Genomic DNA, 18,176 nt, shown 5'->3' on the forward strand with positions numbered 1-18,176 from the left:
TTGCCCATTAGTATCAGGGATCTAAATATGCTAATTTGGCCACAGTCAATTATCAGCAATTAGCTGAGATGGTAGGTATTACTCTCTCAGGGCATGGACTGTCCTTCTTTGCCCCATCTTCATTTAAGTTTCCACCCATGTACCCTTTCACCAGCAACCCTCTCCTCCCCCTGTCATAACCCCCCCCCCTCGCAGCCCATCCAGTGTGAGACAGTACATGCTGTTATTTGGGGGAGTGCGACAGCCAGGATGGGGGTTACTGGTAATTAATTAGGAGAGCCTCAGCCTCCTTTCATAGTGTTGACCGAGGGTGAGTGAGTGGCTGGCTGGACCAGGATTAACAAGGATTTTTGACCTAAATAGCCAGTCCAGTGCGTGGGTCCCGGGACAGTGGGGGCAACTGGTCTCAACTGCAGACATTGACTGTGGCCAATTATCTATTGATTGGTGCTTTACTATGGTTGATTCTTCACAGTTTCTCACTAACAATTCACTGACCATGTCTCCTTCAATCAGAGAGAGCTGTGAATACACACACACACACACACACACACACACACACACACACACATACACACACACACACACACATACACAAAAATCAACACAGCTAATTAAGAGATGTCCATATTAACAATTTTAGACAAGAACAATGATTATTTTACATGATGCTTATAATAGTATACCCGTTTTAATAGTGTACCCGTCAAACTGAGCTATAACCTGGATTGGGCTGTTCCATTAATGGATCTGGTACAATACATTCAGGATGTAATAAATGCTTTGACTTTTAATTTGTGCACTTAGATGGCGGTCAAGAAAACCTTGAGAAAATGTTATTTTTGTTGTGTTTTTTTCCAGAGAGTGAAGGCTGGGATTCTGAGGGCATTCAACAATCCCACAGAAAAGACTGCAGATGAAGAAACCAGGCGCCAAGTCAAAGGTACCGCTTACTAACACATGACCAAGATCAATAGTCCCATCTTGTGGCAGAAAAGGGAAATTCAACTCATCCCAGTAAATAGCTTTATGTGGATGGACTTTATCAGACGGCCTCCCATTTGCTAAAGAGTTAAACTGATTTCATCTAATAAAACATCAGTTTAGATCCCAACAGTTAGGTTTAATAAGGCTACTGTGTTTTTTGTTTGTTTTGTTTTCCAGGATTTTATTTTTGATGCTTTGTAATTCGGTCACTTAAAATCTGCATCTACACCTCCGACTACAAATATGGACCAAGACATTTATTTTTCTTGAGAATTCATTGTTAAACACTGATTAAAACTGTTATTAATTGAGAACTGTCTCTCTTCCTCCCTCCAGCATACGGGAAAGAAGGTGTGAAGATGAACTTTGTTGACCGTATCTTTGTAGGCGAGCTGACTAACACAATTATGTGTGAAGAGTGTGAGCATGTAAGTGTGGGTAGGTGAATTATAAAAAAGACTGATTGATCTGGGTGAACCAGTCAGGCTCATCCCTAATGGCAAAGTAGATTTTCTTTTTTCAAGTGAAAATTTGCAAAGTTCTGAATTTTTCCAAACAAATCTATAATTCAGTCATGGAGTGTCTTTAAAAGCTTTAATCTATTCAAGCTTTTTTTCTTGTAAATCCTTTGTAAATGTGCTTGTGATTTTCAACTGCTTTATTCGCAAAATAAATTGCCCCCCAACTCACTAATAACAGAATGGTCTTTGTAATTGAACTCAAGTAAAGCCAAATTTTACAAATTCATAGACCATAGGATGATCCTTCACCATAAAACAAGTCAAAGGAAGATCACCAAATGCTGAAAACAGAAAAAGCACTTCAAGGACCAGTTAAAATACCTACTGTTTGCAGCATCCATTTGTTAAAAAATGTTTGGGCTCAGGGTCATTGACAAAGCAGTGACTGCCATGCAAAGTAAAGAATATCCTTGAAGGTAGAGAGCACAGGTTTGATTGTGGAAGAAGAGAATTTGTTGCTCTTGCTTTCTTCACAGAAACTATCGGAAATGTGCTGGAGGAGCAGCTGGCTTTTAGTCAATAAGAAAAAATATGTTGTCTTGAGTTGCATGATGATTTCTCTTTCAGATCTCTACTGTGAAGGAGGCCTTCATAGACATCTCGTTGCCTATTATTGAGGAAAGAGTAAGTACTTGTACTTAGAATATTCAGTGTCAGTAATGTAGGCTAGTTGTACATTGTCTCAGATAAATGATGAATCAGCTTGTAAACAAACAATGTTACAGTCAGGAAATGGTTTTGGTGTTTTTCGGATAAGTTAAGCAGGTACTTTATTCATCCCCAAGGGGCCAGTATACATTTTTGCAAGATAAATTAAAAATTTGGTCCAAATTTGTTACTCACTTTTCATACTTGATTTATGTGTTGCTCAGACATCCAAACCATCCAACCCTGGTAGACTTGGGAAGGGAAGCCGTGATGTGGAAGTTCATATGACGCACAGTGAGCAGGTTCTTTCTACAGCACAATCTGCTAATAGAAACACCAGAAGGCTCTGCGGACAGGTAGGAATTTGCATGTGGTTATGCATTCGTAAAGTAGTTGCCATGCTTGCCTCATTTCAAATAGCAACTCACACTCAGTTGTCTTTTTGGTATTATGCAGTTTTCTGCCTTTTTTCCCCTTTCCTGCTCAGGCTTCTTCATTTGCTACAGATATGTCATCAAAATATAGTTTGTGTTCTATGACATTGATGTTTTAAGACATCTCTAAGACAACATAATGTTTTGTCTGTCGTATAGCCTTGAACAAAATGTCACAGCAAAACCAATGGGGAATTTTATAAGATCTTGCACAAGATCAAGCCGAGTCCGACCCATAACCTATCAAAACATTTTTCCAAAAAAAAAAAACAAAAAAAAAAAAACAGTTACTTTAAGCAGTTTTATGAGAAATTTAATTCAATTCTTACATTTATAACATGTTATATTGTAGAATCTTCCTGTCACTCTTTAGGTTTTTAAAATGGATTCTTTACATTTGATATTACATGCCAAGTGTTTTGTATTTCTTGTTTGATCTTTTTCATCTGCCGTTATAGCCGCCATAACACTAAAATGCATGATCAAAAAATTACATCTAGTTGCATGCCTTTATTGTCAATTTATCTGCAATTGAATCTTCTAAAAATGTTACTCTAGCAAGTTTCAGTGCAGCTTGTTTTAATCCCAACTCTTCAAAGGATGATATTAGCATCTTAAATTGGTACAGTGCACTACGGTTTACAGTATGCTCATTCTAAAATATGTTCACTCTACTTTCCATCTAGAAATTATCGAGCCAAAGGCCTTCCAGCTCAACAGAGGGTAAAGGTGCTGTCTGTGGAGGGGAGCGGCCAGAGGAGGAGGGAACGGTTGCTGGATCAGCCCGGGGAGTGTCAGTGTGCAAGATGGCTGCTGCCGGCAGCCTCTCAGATGGCAGTGAAAAAGACCCTGGTGCTCAAGACAGCAGCAATGATGCAGACAGTGAGGCTTCAGAGAGTGAATGGACCCCACACACATCCGTGTCTAGTCATGTCTACGGTCAACCCTCATCACCCACAGCCATTCCCACCTCCTCATCCACAAACCGGCAGGCTGGTGCCGTAGAGCAGCTAGTTACCTCAGTGTCAAAGGTGAGCCTAGGCTTAAGTTCAGGGGACGGCTCACCTTCATCACACTGCTCTCCCGAGGAGCAGGGAGATACTCAGTCACGAGAAAATCTCTACCATCAACACCACCAGGGAGCATTCCAAGCTCTGTCCCACAGTTACACCCCCAGCTCCAAAGAGTGCTCCATTCAGTCCTGCCTTCACCAGTTCACTTCTGTTGAACTGCTAATGGGCAACAACAAGCTTCTCTGCGAGAGCTGCACCGAACGAAAACAGAAGCAATTACGTAGAAGCAGCTCATCAGGTAAGACAAGAAATCCTGAAATTATTGAAATTATCATCTGCACAGAATTGATTTAAATAATGGCGTCAGTCAATTAGATCATTGCATATCTGAGTATTTTCTCTACTGTTATGTTCCCTGCAGACCACCAACACTTTTTTTTATGGCGCCAGTTAAGCCTGCAAACTAAGCAATAATGATGAATATTATATACATTATTGTTATTATAATTATTATTATTGTTGTTGTTTTATAATACAATATTCAGATGATTTACAATCTGATCTTGTTAAATTTAGAAATTAAATCAGTAAATGGCCGAAGGGATACATTATAATAAGGGATTATTTGTTTGAATTGCATGTATTTCATGATAAAGCCGACTGACCAGACTACAATTAGCAGTTGTGCTGACAGCACACCAGCAGAAGTTGAAGACACTTATTCCCTCAGAGAAAATGCATTAAACAGAAAATGCATTAAACATCAATGAATGAACACAGTCAAAGACAAGAAAATTATACTCTTTGAAATAGTTGTGCCATGCCAGTGTATCATGACTTGACACCACAAAAATGACATGAAATCAATTGGTTTTTTTTATACTGCATAATAAAATAGTCTTATGATAATAAAACATTTATTGCTATTAACACTGTAGAAAAAAGTCCCTCACTTTGTTGCTTTATTCATCAATTTCAGAGCTTGCATTTCCGTTGGAAACTCGGGTCAAGGATGATGTTCTGTTCTGCTGTGTTAGAGCCAAAGGTCTTTATGCTCCTGACACTTCTTACTGTCTCCTCGCAGACAAAAAGGCAGAAAGAGTTTCAAGGCAATTGTAAAGTACACACAGCCTATGAATTTGTCATGTTTCAATTGGATTTTTTTTTTTTCACCATTTTTGCTGGGTAACAAAAGGTCCAGACGGTCAGGTGTTCCTTTTTCATTGACAGGCACACCTTTTTCTCCTCAAAAGACAATATATGCAATTTTTCCAAGTAACACAGTTTGTGCTAGCTGTTTGGATTATTCATTTCAGGGTTTGCCTTTGGGATGGTACTGATAGGAGGTTGTTGTCTGGTGTCTTGAGACTGAGTTGGATAAGCCTTTATATTGATCACTGAACACTATTTGAGAAGAAGCTTCACATGGACTGGAAATGTTAGGCTTCTCAAAACCACAGTCAGAAATTGTCTCAGCCCTAAACTACTAATGTAAAGCTTTGATCAATACTTTCAGCTGTCATTAAATATTTTGCAGTTTTGCCAAGTTACTACCCTACCTCTGCCTCACTTTTTCATTGCGATACTACAGTTTTTCAAGATGGTGAAACATACAAACTGACTGATTGATTGATTGATTGAGGATGTGCTTTCATTGGGTAGTGTCTACAGGGGCTTCTAGTATTAGAATCCCATTAGATATATCTTGTTTCTGCTGTTATTGTGTTTACGAAATTATGATGCTCAAGCTTGTTTAACTTCTTGTGCAACTAAGACAGTATTGTTAGGCTCAATTTATGCTTCAGCAGCTAAACTGTTTTTGCTTTTTTGTCTTATCATAACAGACAAGAAGATGGAGAAGATTTACACCAGTGCTCGAAAACAAATGCTGATTTCCTCACTACCTCCTGTCATCACACTGCATCTTAAACGTTTCCATCAGGTTAGAAACCAAAGAAACTTTGAATCATCAGCTATTTTGTATGAGCCTGTCATGTTTCTCTGACTGTAAATTAGTGCTCTACTAGACCTGAATGCCAGTGAACTATGGTTTTGTTTGTTATTTTTAAGGCAGGGATGAATCTACGAAAAGTCAACCGCCACGTTGACTTTCCTTTGATCCTGGATTTAGCACCATTCTGTTCAGCATCCTGCAAGGTACCAAAGTATTCCCTGAATTCTGTTTTCTTCCCAGTTAGTGGAGCAGACATAAATAATGGTTGGTTTGCACTGCACTCCTATACATTTCAACAATGAAAATCTTTGCTTGTTTTTATTTTTTGCTGATCCATGATAACAGAACCCGGCAGCTAAAGGACACGTCCTCTACAGCTTGTATGGGATTGTGGAACACAGTGGTTCAATGCGGGGGGGTCATTACACTGCATATGTCAAAGTCCGTGCTCCTCAGAGGAAAGCAGAAACACATCACAGGAACCTTCAAGGTGTGGGCTCAGCTTTTTTTTTTGTGCTTTTATTTTTTCAACTCTTTCTTTGTTTCAAGGGCTTGAAAGTGAACAATGTTTTTGTTAGTCACTCCTTTTGACCTTGAAGATTTTCTCTATCAAGCTCAGAGTGAAAAGATAATTGTAATGCTAATGACACATTGACATTCTTCTCGTACAACCATGTTGTTACTTTGTACAATAGTAATAATAGTCATATTACTTAATCTTTTGGACTGCGTGGCAGACAAATCTTCAGTATTCATTTCATGTACACTATGGCTATACAGTGAACATTTTGCCAATATGATATATATACCAGGCTCCAAGGTCATTCTAAATTACTTTACTTATTTATAGCTTTGTCAAACTTAATTTAAGAGGTGTGGTTAGATAAGAATCAAAATAAATGATATGTAATCTAGATTATGATTTCTATTACATTTCTCCCAATTTTGAATTAAATGAGTGATGTCCTCAGTGTAAACATGAGCCAGAAAAGCAAGGCTGCCTGTCCTGCATCTGACTGACATGCACCTATGAATTCATCATGTTTCAATTAATTATTTTTTTAGTCATCTGAAAGACTTTTTTTTCACTATTTTGAGGGGAGAGAAGAAAGAGTAAAAAAACACTTCAAAAATCCTGTTTATCTCTGTGCCGTGTGACACTGACCTGTGTGCTTGTATGTGTGTTTTTTTTTTTTTTTCTCAAGGTGCGGTGGACATCAGCGGCTCCCAGAGCCAGTGGGTGTACATTAGTGATACCACTGTCCAGACAGTCCCCGAGTCAAGGGTCCTTAACTCTCAGGCTTACCTGCTTTTCTACGAGGAAATACTGTAATTACATAGAAAGTGAATTGGACTTGTGTTCTGCTTTATGGTATTGCTCATATTGTATCTGTGGAGGATGCTACACAAACAGATGATTGTAAACCCTCTTGTCTTGCATGAAAGAAGTGACCTTGTGTCATTTTCATTACGATTTAAAAATGGCTTATAAATCTTAGATATAGAATAAATAAATATAACAATGTTAAGTTATTTTATTGTTTCCTATTAATAAATAAAAAAACACCCTTTAAAAAGTGGTGGTCAGAGAAATGTTTAACGAACCCTAGGTGTTCTGAAATGATTGTGTAACTACCACGTTCATACGCTGGAGAAATAAGCTGCATGGTGCATTGAAGTTTTTGCTATGTAACAGGAAACAGGCAAAGTTATCGCATGATGAATTGCTCTCTGCACTGAAGAGATGATGTCAGGTATGTGTGTTTTGTATGAGTGACTGAGTGACAAAAGAATGTAGTTTTAGGGTGCGACGTGTGCCACTTTAACACCAGGAAATTACTTTATTATATACAGGTTTGTTGTAAGTATAATTCATATAAACACTCCATCTTAAAGACTGGCTCATTTCATACATACCTGCCCCTTTCATAAAACAATATGAACAGAACATGTGCTTTTTCAGTGCTGATTATATGAAAACTCTATATAATGTTTTGTGTTTGACACATCTTGTGGTTGCTACACCTAAGCTACTGTTGTGGTTGGGGTCACAATGTGGAAAATACTGAGTTAAAAAGGTTATTTTTACATCAGAATGTATCAATAAAATGATCAGTATAATACATTTGCCAAAGATGAGATCAGCAGCAGTGAATTGCAAACCACCCATGCACACAAACACATAGAATTAGTCTCTTGAACTTTTTTCCTTCACATCAATGGTACTTCATTGTTGTTTGACAAACAATGTACTAAAATGATCATCAGCTCAGCAAACTACATGTTGTTTTCACTGCAACTCCAGGCACATACAAACCCCTGGCTTTAACACTGCACCACATCAGGGCCACCAGTAAAGAAAAACTGCTCTTTCATCACAGAGTTATAATTTTTACTTTATAATTGTCATTTTTATTAGAATCCATTAAAACATGATTGCTGTGATTTTTCATGCGGATGTTTATCCCTTCTCACCCCCAAATTTAAGTCCATAGAATATGATGTGTAAGACAGATATCAGTCACCGTCAGTGTTTCATGTCACTTTGACACGTTTCATAATTGTATTTTCTATTATTTGAAAATTGCAGGAGGCCTCATTTTAAGTTGCTTAGACTGTGCAGCCCCACGATAGACTGACATGGTTTTAACAAAAGCTTAATTTAAAAGGCTTTTTGCCTTTCATGAATACATCTGTGCTGTGATGTGCATGGGATTAATGTTATAATGAATGTATTACCTGTTTTTGACTTGTCTATATCAAATGACCTCTTCATCTTATTCGATGAAGTCATTTGGAGTGATAACATTTGGGTTTATCTTGTTTATAGAACATATGCCAAAGCTGCAGAGAGATGTGGACATTTGAATATTTTGAGGTGTGTAATTTTCTTTTGAAACACATTCAGTGCCTAGACTTTTAAGTAAGCAAACTTGTGCATGGTGAGGAAGTACACATATGCAGAATCGAATGCTGAGGGAAAAATGACATTTTAATGTACAGTATAACTTGCTGTGAGGAAAAACTTGTAATTTTAAGTGACAAATGTTACAAAATCATGGTGCTTCAGGGGTACAGGGTCTTTTCCTCAAAGCAGATTTGTTTTCAGGAAAATGTTTAATTATAAAAGATGAATATTTGGTATGCTTTTAATTATGCCTCCATAGTGTATTAAACAAAATAAATAAGATTGATGAACAGAATATTCTCATCTCCTCATGTGTATGCTTCCTAGGGAGATGACAAGGGAGAGGGGTTTTGTGCTAGATATGAAATGGATGTCACTCTGTGAGATGTTACCAACAGACGCTCTCATCTGTCACTGTGTGTCCCATGTTGCCATATTCCACCCATCTTCACTGGCGATGCGGCCTGACAGGTGCAAAGCAGCACTGCTTCAGAACATGTCGGGAGCTGGTGAAGAGGAGGTGGGTGTGGAATCAGGAAAAGGGCAACGTCTAAAACCATCGCCTTGCAAAACCTCTTGTTACCACACGCTGTGACATCTGAGTCGTGCTGTTGGAACATAAAAACAGGTTGTCACACCGCCACCAACAAAAGAGCAAATCTCTTCTGAAATGTATTTGTCTATTTTTAAAATGGGAAAAGGGGGGTGGCCTTTTGCTCGGGGACATGCTGCTGAGGCATCACATGTGATTTAATATCAGTTAATGAAAGGCTTCCTCCCCCTAATAGGTTGGTGTTGGAATGCTCATCAGTGTCTACCAGCAATGGAGGTTACATTTTGGTGCTCTCACCAAGCACAATTTTTACTGTCATTGTTGTCCGGCATTACACACACATAAACCGTCCTCACCATGGACTTTATCTCTTTGCAGTTTAAGACTTCAAGAAGAAACTAGTGCACCACTTTGCGCAACACTGAAGAGTCAGCATCAAATTTAGATAGATTAAAAAATAGCTTTTTCTTAGAAATAGAACCTCTTTTTTTTTTTTTTAACCCCCTGCAAAATAATCAGTAAAAAGGCAATGTGACACAAAGAAATCACAAGAATAGATTGCTTTCTTCTTAAAATCTTGTCATGGCAACTGGACTTGAGTTTCTGCACTTGAGGATGTTTTACCCCTCGTCTGAGATGCTTCTTCAGGTTGTAGAACTCATAATTCTTTGTCAAGAATTCACCATGACCTGGATGACTAAGAACCTCCACTGACAATAGATCGCCTTATGTTTCTGGCATTTTTCTTGAACTACGAGTCATCTAACACAACAACAGGCCGGCAATAAGAAAGTGTTTTGCTAGCAGTTGACTGATTACCTAACAAATCAAAAAATATATTTTATTTTTTATTTATAATTGCTATACTTTTGGCGAATGACCAGCAGTTCTCAAGCCTTTTGATCAAACAATCATTTGCTCTGTACTGTTTCTGTTTATGGCCAGTGGGGAATTCTTTAAACTTTCCAAAGCGATGCAGTCTGCTCCTTTGTTTACCAGTCATCAAATGCTAGTATAGATCAAGTGGAATAGTACTCAGACACATGCAAAAAAATAAAAAAATACTTGCACACTCAGCTATTCTGCAGGCACTTCCATTTGAATGACCTTATATTAGAACCACAATAACCTAATCTTCAGACCATCAACTCTAGTCAGCTACCCCAGACAAAGAGGGTTGGTAACATTAATGGACTTTAAATGGTTGTACAGTACCGTGCTGTAACCATGTTTGGTTTCATACTTCTGACACAAACTGAAGTGACACATTTGGCTGCCAATCAGAATAACTCTTGGGCCCCAATAAGATGCTGCTAACTTATTGTTCTTCCTCCCTCACTGACCTCTGTTTGGTATGTGGATGAATTCTGTTGGTCTATAATGTTAGCTTTTTCTGATGATTCTCCCCATCATTAAGCCCAGTTCATCAGCCCTGATGACACTATTAGCTTTTCTCTGGTGCCACCAGCTGGCCCAACAGACAAACTGCTCTATGGAGAAGGATCTGTCACGACATCTGGAATCTCTGGCAGATAAGTGACGTGATTTTGTTTTTGATCCTTTTGTAATTTAATTGAGCTTAAAGAGAGGTGTGGCAGAGGGACAAGTAACTGGGTTTTAACACTTGAGAAATGTCCACTATTGTTCAGATCTGTTTTTACTTTATTTATTAATAGTTTTTGAGGAAAAGGATTTTTGAAATAATGTACACGATGCATTCAGCCTTGGATTGTTTTAAAGATGGATCTGATGACTCAAATAAACTCAAGTTATGGTGTCAGAACTGTTTCTACAGGATGTTAGATGGGAGGATTTATGTTTTTTTATGTATTACTTTTTCATCAGTTATTTCATTTTCCAAAACAGGATTTGCCCCTGTGATTGTCTGATTGCTGTAATGTGAGGAAAATTGAGTTCCAGATTGATTATTTGACTTGTGTGAGCAAATGTAAATGTTTAGGCTTACATCTATGGTCAGTAGCCATGTAATCTATATCTTTAGCTACTTTCCCTCTTCTCTCTCTTAGTTTGTCGCTCTTAATTTTACTGAGGTTGCATATTGACAGAGAAACCTTTCAAGTACATCACAGTTAAGATGTGATGAAGATACACGAGTCCATCTAATCACAAATTGCCATGTAAAATAAACCATTTGGAGAGAGCTGTTTACGCAGCTTTTCTCTTGAATGGAATAGATCCAAGTATTTTCATTGTACACATACAATGTCTGTTAAAAAAAAAAAAAACAGTGATTCATGACAATAGTCCAATTTACAGTTCAAATTCAGAAAATATAAAAGCACTCTTGGGGAAAAACCTTACCCATGCCCACAATCTAACTGCTCACTGGAGCTGTTTCCATATCCTGCTTCTTGTTATCCTCTTGACTTTCAGGCTGCCATAGTCACCAAAAGATACCTTCAAGTAAAAGAACCCACACATATACTGCATTAAATTTCAAGATAAATTATTGTCAAATCTTACAGTACCAAGTTAATTTAGTTTCTCAACAATATTTGATCTTGTCTCATCTTGAGGTTGTTTATCTTGTTTGTTGGGATGGGGATCACCTGGCATCTTCCCTTCATGTTGGGTTTCCAGGGGAACATGCAGAAGTGAAGAGACAACAAAATATCCGGCAAAACAACAAACCATCCACTGTTTATCCTGCCTAAGGGTTGTTTGGTGTTGGGGGCGATCCTGGTTGACAGTCTGCCCTTGACGGGCCGCCAGTTGGGTTCACCCGCCCAGGGTCGACCACAGGTGAGTCCAAGAGTCATAAATGTTATAAATGTGAATTTAACAGCTCTCAGAGTCACCTGTTCCGAAATGCCTGCAAGCAAGGACTTAAGCTGTCTAATTTTGGATGGCCACCTGCCTTTGCCTGTTTTACTGAGAGAAATGGAGAAGGATAGGGGGAGTGAAGGAGGGGAGAGAGAAGATTTGAGGATGGAGGTGACCCAGAGTGGTGGTGTTGAGGGATTTAGAGACATGGCCAGGGGGCTGCAGTGCAGAGAAAAAAAAAGAAAACCTTTCTTCTTCTCTCTCACCTCACCTCATCTCAGAAGGGTCAAGAGAGAGGGCCACTCACCCTCATCTGCTTTGGTCAGAGGATAAGAGAGGAAATGTGGGATAGAGATTGAGAGCCACAATACCACAGCCATGGTCTGAAAACCTAAAGGAATATCCAAAAGATTGGGGTCTGACAAGAGGTCAGTTCTTCAGAATAAGAAGAATGTCTAATTTCTTGGAAAAGATATTCAGGGAATTTTGCTTGAAGACTCATATGGCCATGCAACAATTCAAAATTGAGTCCAAAGAGAACAAAAGACTTCACCACGTCATTAGTGATGGAGTGGCAATCTACACTGGCACGTATTATCATCAGGACCAGGCATTATCTGACTTAATTGAATATTTTGTAATCTGTAAGAAATAATTGATGCAAACAAAACCAAAATCACATGCAAAAGTCTATCAAATCACCCCTTCAAAATAGGAACCAGAAATGCAGAATGTACAAATTTAAGAGCCTGAAGGAGAAAAGAGAGATGACGGTATATCTCAATTATTTTAAACGTATCCTCTCGCTGTTCGATGGCACATAGAAAGTCACAAATAAATTACATTTTGGAACTATTTTTTCATATTTGTTGGTCACTTGTTTAAAAGAACAACATCTGAAAAAAGCAGTGTGATTAGTGTTTCAGTGCCACATCCATCAAATGAGTGATTTTATTTGGAATTGTCTAGATTAATTTTCATACTGTAATGGAGAGTGAGTGATAAAGTCACTTTTATCAATAATTGATAGTAAAACGCTTGACAAAGTTCCTGTCGGACTGAATTACAAAATGATTAAGGAATAGGTCAAACAGCTATCGCTATTATGGAGATCAGGGGTCATGACCTCAGATGATTTCAGTTTTCTTTAATGTTTGGACAGCATCAGGTAACAGAATTTAGAGATTTATTGATTTTTATCAAAAATAAATACACCTTTATTTCATCTTGGTGTTTCACTTTGTATCATACTGGATTTTAGTTATATTAATGTCTCACATAGTAAATAAAAATAATAAAAATAAACATGTACAGTATTGATACATGATAACATGACAATGAAGTACGGTTGTGATGCTGTGGTTAAATTATACCTGTTGGTTCCCTATAATTGTTCAGGACATCTTTTTGGTGATAGTTGTGTCAGAACTGGATCAGTAAGGTTTTTGTTGTTTTTGTTGATCTGCAGAAGGCATAATGCCAATTCTATCCTGGATCAGCAAGCAGTACCTGCTCTTTCGCTTATCTCTCCATCAACATCTGTCCTCTTTTCACCTCTGTCTCTTCTTGTCTTCCTTTTGCTCTTCCCTTCGCAGAGCTGAGACCAGTTGGTGTGAGTTTCTTCTTTCCCTCCTCTCTCTGCACCACAAAAATAAGTAAAAGTAACAGAAGATAAATTTAAAAAGTCATATAACTTCTTGTCATAACAACTTGGCTTGATTATCTTCACTTGAATAGTGAGGAAATTCAAGTGAGGAAAATGAAGTCCTGTTGCCACGGCAAGAAGATTTTGATTTCAAGTGAAAAAAATCAAGTCCAGTTGCCATGACAAGAAGATTTTGACAAGAATACACCATGACGTGGATCACTAAGAATCTCCACAGACAAGTAAAAGTACTATAACTTTGCAGGTTTTTTGAAATTTTACTTGTATGATTAACACAGCTAACATGACTTACTGATTTACGTCAATATTGTTGTCACGTTAGTCTAAGCCAGACTGAGATGGTTCGGTCTAGAGGAGGGATAGTGAATATATTGGTAGACGGATGCTGGAATTGAAGGTCTAGAGGAAGACCAAAGAGAAGATTTATGGATGTAGTGAGAGAGGATATGAAGGTATTTGGTGTGAGAGAGGAAGATACAGAGAATAGGGTTAGATGGAGAAAGTTGATTCACTGTGGCGACCACTGAAGGGAGAAACCGAAAGGAGATGAGGAAGTTAGCTTTTATTATATTTGTGGATGAAACAAATGACCAAATTAGAAATCTGGCTTAACAAAATTGAAAAATTATTTTGATTTTAAGTGTTTCTCCTACCGTATTATTGAAGACAAGAGGCCTGCAGCAGCTCAACTGCATCCTGTGCTGCCATATTCCCAGCCCCCCTCCCTGATGATGGCCTGGACATTCTTTGCCCAAACTGACTCGGGTACAGGACTCATCACTGTGGGGTCACTACGTCCTGCGGGTCGCCGAGGATGTTATCCTGCACTAGCAGATAAGGGAGATGAGAGGTGAGAGCGATATGGGGACTAGGGAGAAAAAAAGCACAGGAGAAAAACTACATTCTTCTCTCAAGTATGTTGAAGACACAGCAGAAATTTGATGTGGAAATTATATTAAGAGGCAATATTTTGTGATTAAGCAAACAGCAATAGAAGACAAAAGCATGGCAATTAAAACAGGATTGGAAGGGAGGGGAGGAAGAGGGAAGGGATTGGTTGGGAGGCACTCAATTTTACCTGTGTTGGTCCTCGGAGTGGAACACCTGGAGGACCTCCAAGGGGGTGTTTGAGCAGGGACCTTCTTGATGATTAGTTTCTGGAAGCTGGGGAAACTAGGATTCTGGACCAGGATGGAAACCCACTTGGAGGAGGAGGGGGAAGATGAAGAGGAAGAGGAGGAGATGGACGAATAGCAGGAAGAGGAGGGAGAAGAGGAGGAAAAGTAGGAGAGGGAAAACAGGGGAGAGGAACAGCAGGAGGAGGACAAGTAGGGAGGGAAGAAGGGGGAGCAGCATAGTGAGGGAGAGGACGGGGACAAGGAGGAGGGAAAGAAAGCAGAGCAGGGGGAAGAGGGAGATGAAAAGGACAGAGATGAGGGGAAGAATGGAGAACACGGTGGAGAGGTACAGGTCGATGTTGGGATTCTCCTCAGGATCAGTCTTTGGCTGCTGGGCTGACCGGGGTTAGGCACTAAGACTGACACCCACTTGGAAGAGGAAGATGCAGAAGAAGTCGTGGAGGAAGAGGAGGGGGGGGAGGACGAAGACGAGGTAGTGGTGGTAGAAGAGGAGGAAGATGAAGAAAGGAAGGATGATGAGGGGGATGAGAAGGAAGGTGTGTGGCAGAACATCTGGAGATAGAAACAGTTGACCATCAATCAATTGCTCTGGAGAGACAAACTTCAATGAATCAACAGACCAACCTGAAAGGCATCATTAAACTAAATTAAAAAAAAATAAACCCACTCATTAACAATAAAAAGTTTGTCATCTGTGAGGTTCAGGGTTTTTTTTTTTCCAACTCATCCTCTTTTTAACCTTAGCAAAATGATCCCAACATGTTTTGGTCTTCCTGTGATTAAAATTGTACCTTTAAGGTTGCTGTAACTAATCCACAGCTAACCTATTTTTGCATTTTCCCCGCTCATTTTGCAAATTCCTCACTCTGGGATTGATTGAGGATAATCTTTAGTGATATTTTTATATGCTCCGCTCTGGGTGAAATGCAAATTCCTCTCTCCTACAGTTTATCTTATCCGCAGTGTAGCCACCTCAACGGATTTTGATAATAATATACTGATGTCAAACCACAAGATTTTATATGCTCCATTTTGCTCTTTGGCTGCTCTTTCAATTCGAGTGATGCCGTAAAATGCTGGGATTGGTTCTCTGAAAGGATTTGCTGCAAGCAGCAGTCATCTATGGTTAAACTATGTGAGGTTTTTTAGATGGCTGTGTCACACACAGACCATGTTCACATCACAGTTTTCCATCTCCTAGTAAGTGGGGCGTCATACTTTGTGACATCACAATTCCCCATTGCAGGAGGGGGGCTCTCAGTTCCTCGATATAGTAAATGAACGTTAGTTTAGCAAACCAACTTCATGGAAAAGATAATTATCATCAAGCACCATTTAAATGTGCGTTCTGAAGGCTATCTTAATGCTTTACCATATGCCAACTTTTGTCAGATATGATAAATTTAGAGAACTCAAAATTTGCTCCCTCTGTACGGGGCATTGGCAGTGTATCTGTCAACTCCGAAGACTTTCAATGGCTCAGTCATTCTCACAATAACACGTTTTTCTTTCTTATATGGTTAAACATACCTCTCAAACTGTCAATGCACACTCTTCCACTTTGCTTCTTTGTTGCTAGTTATCCAAATTTAGAACACATAAAAATATCCCCAAAGAAGAGATGTAATCAATGTGGTTTTATGATATAATGATACACCTGGATATAAACAGCAGGAATCACACAGCCCTTCTGCTTTGTGTACATTAAAACAGCACACTGTGATGTCATCAGGCGAATGGTTGGGGGTGGGGGTTGCTGCAGAAGAGTAGATCCTGTGATGTGAATTACACAACACTGTGGGGATGTAATCCAAAATTTGATGAATAATAGCAAATGAGGGTGATAGTGCAGTAGAGAAAAAAAAAAAGCACTTTTCTTTGTTATTAATTGACATATTGACCAACCTTCACATTTTTTCTGCATGTGCAAACACCAGGACTTTTGTAGATCATGCATGAAAAACAACAAATGGCAGTCACAGATCTGGTGATGAGCAATCCAGTCGCAGTTCATTGCGGACTCAGCGTTATGGTTTCCTCCAACTTTGAAGAAGTAACCTATGCAAAGGCATTAAGAAACAGAAACATGCTATTTGGATGTAAACCTATGCTTCCGGTGGAGAATACATAGAAAATGACAAATGTTATGGATGTCTATTCAAAAATATAACATGTTTCTTATTTTGTGGCAAATAAGTAACAGACAAACACTGTCAGTTTGTAACCTTGAATATGGGCTCCACTTTAATGGTAGAGTATGTGTCAGTTCACCAAAATTTCAATTGCCAATCAACATAGGAAACACTTTATTTACTTTCATCCTCTAATTGCCATAAATTACCATTCACCAGTGGTGAACATATTTTTTCCAAAATTCCTGAAATTCATGGATTTTTTTTCTTTAATAATAGATGGGGCATGAAATATATCAAAGCAACAAAGATTTGAATTGTTTTGAAAGGGTAAATTGTTTTTTGTTAAAAGCAGCTTTTGCTAAAGAGTCAAGTGGGGAAGAATTAAAACTTAAAACTGCTCATATTTCTCATCCGCACCCTGTGAGCAGGAGCCGCTGCAACAAAGAGCAATTTCCCACTTGGTGATCAATAAAGTATCCTGATTCTGAGACAGGTTATTACCTGGTTACAGGTTATTATCAAGCAATTAAACCAACAATTAATCGATTTTAAGATTAATTGGAATCATTTTGATATTTAAAATAAACACCCAAACTCAAACTACTTTTCAATTAAACATTTGTCATTTTATTCACTGAATTTAATAAAAAAATTGAACCATCTCTATGTATAATCTATAATATCCTGTAATAGGAACAAAAACAACATAGAAGGGTACATCCGTATGTCCTGAACAGTTTCAGGTTGGAGAAGCTTCCAGGATAGTGCTTCTTGCATCTGTTTTTATTTCTTATTTCAGCTTTGACCATTTCCTGTAGCTTTTTACTGACTTAGTAGTATTTATTGGCTTTTTTTTAGTGTTCCTTCCTTGAATCCCTTGCCTGAAATGATAGACAGTAAATTCATTATTATAAACATATTTTCCTCTGTTCTATAAAACATTAATTATAAATATGAAATGTCACTGTGTAATCCCTTTTAATTATATATGTCACCCATCTAACCTTGACATTTCTGAATGTAGAAATAATTGTTTGCCATAATCAAGACTCCACAGTGGGGTTAAAAAGACTTCACAACTTTCTTTGTCGAAATCTTTGTTAGGCAGTTATCCTGAATAAGTTTTGACTTTTCCTTGCTCTCTCATCTCTCTCCACTTCTACTGGCCTTTCAGCAGGTATGTCTCCCCTCTTGCGGCATTGTTTGTTTGCATCAGACAACCTCAGCTTTTTTCTGAAAATGATTGTGAATCTTATTAATAAAGATCAATACCAAAATTAGGTATTTCATCATTAGAATCCAGGATTACTCAAAATGTTTCATACCAGGATTCCAATTTACAAGGGGGAATCTTTTCCTTCCATGAAAGATTTACAATTAACTGCATGTCACAACATGTAACTTACTAAGTATTAAAAATTCTTAGAGATTGTT

At 38.4% G+C, this 18,176-nt stretch overlaps 1 protein-coding gene across 4 annotated transcripts in view; it reads left to right on the top strand.

The window, feature by feature from the left end:
• The window catches only part of usp45 (ubiquitin specific peptidase 45), a 30,955-nt gene extending 22,193 nt beyond the window's left edge, over positions 1-8,762 (top strand). For 3 of the 4 annotated variants that reach the window (XM_086154670.1, XM_086154672.1, XM_086154671.1), the window contains 9 exons: positions 862-943; positions 1,324-1,415; positions 2,076-2,132; positions 2,381-2,512; positions 3,277-3,901; positions 5,448-5,545; positions 5,674-5,760; positions 5,903-6,047; positions 6,763-8,762. In XM_086154670.1, coding sequence (XP_086010796.1) covers positions 862-943; positions 1,324-1,415; positions 2,076-2,132; positions 2,381-2,512; positions 3,277-3,901; positions 5,448-5,545; positions 5,674-5,760; positions 5,903-6,047; positions 6,763-6,890 — 1,446 coding nt within the window. In that variant the 3' untranslated portion in view covers positions 6,891-8,762. Of the gene's footprint in view, positions 1-861; positions 944-1,323; positions 1,416-2,075; positions 2,133-2,380; positions 2,513-3,276; positions 3,902-5,447; positions 5,546-5,673; positions 5,761-5,902; positions 6,048-6,762 lie in introns of those variants that run through there. The other variant, XR_015106774.1, reaches the window with a different exon arrangement.
• The last annotated feature ends 9,414 nt before the right edge of the window (positions 8,763-18,176 follow it).

The sequence above is a fragment of the Fistularia commersonii genome, chromosome 11 (assembly GCF_037954325.1).
Source record: "Fistularia commersonii isolate RoL2024-O1a breed Wild chromosome 11, RoL_Fcom_v1.0, whole genome shotgun sequence".
Classification (NCBI taxonomy): Eukaryota; Metazoa; Chordata; class Actinopteri; order Syngnathiformes; family Fistulariidae; genus Fistularia; species Fistularia commersonii.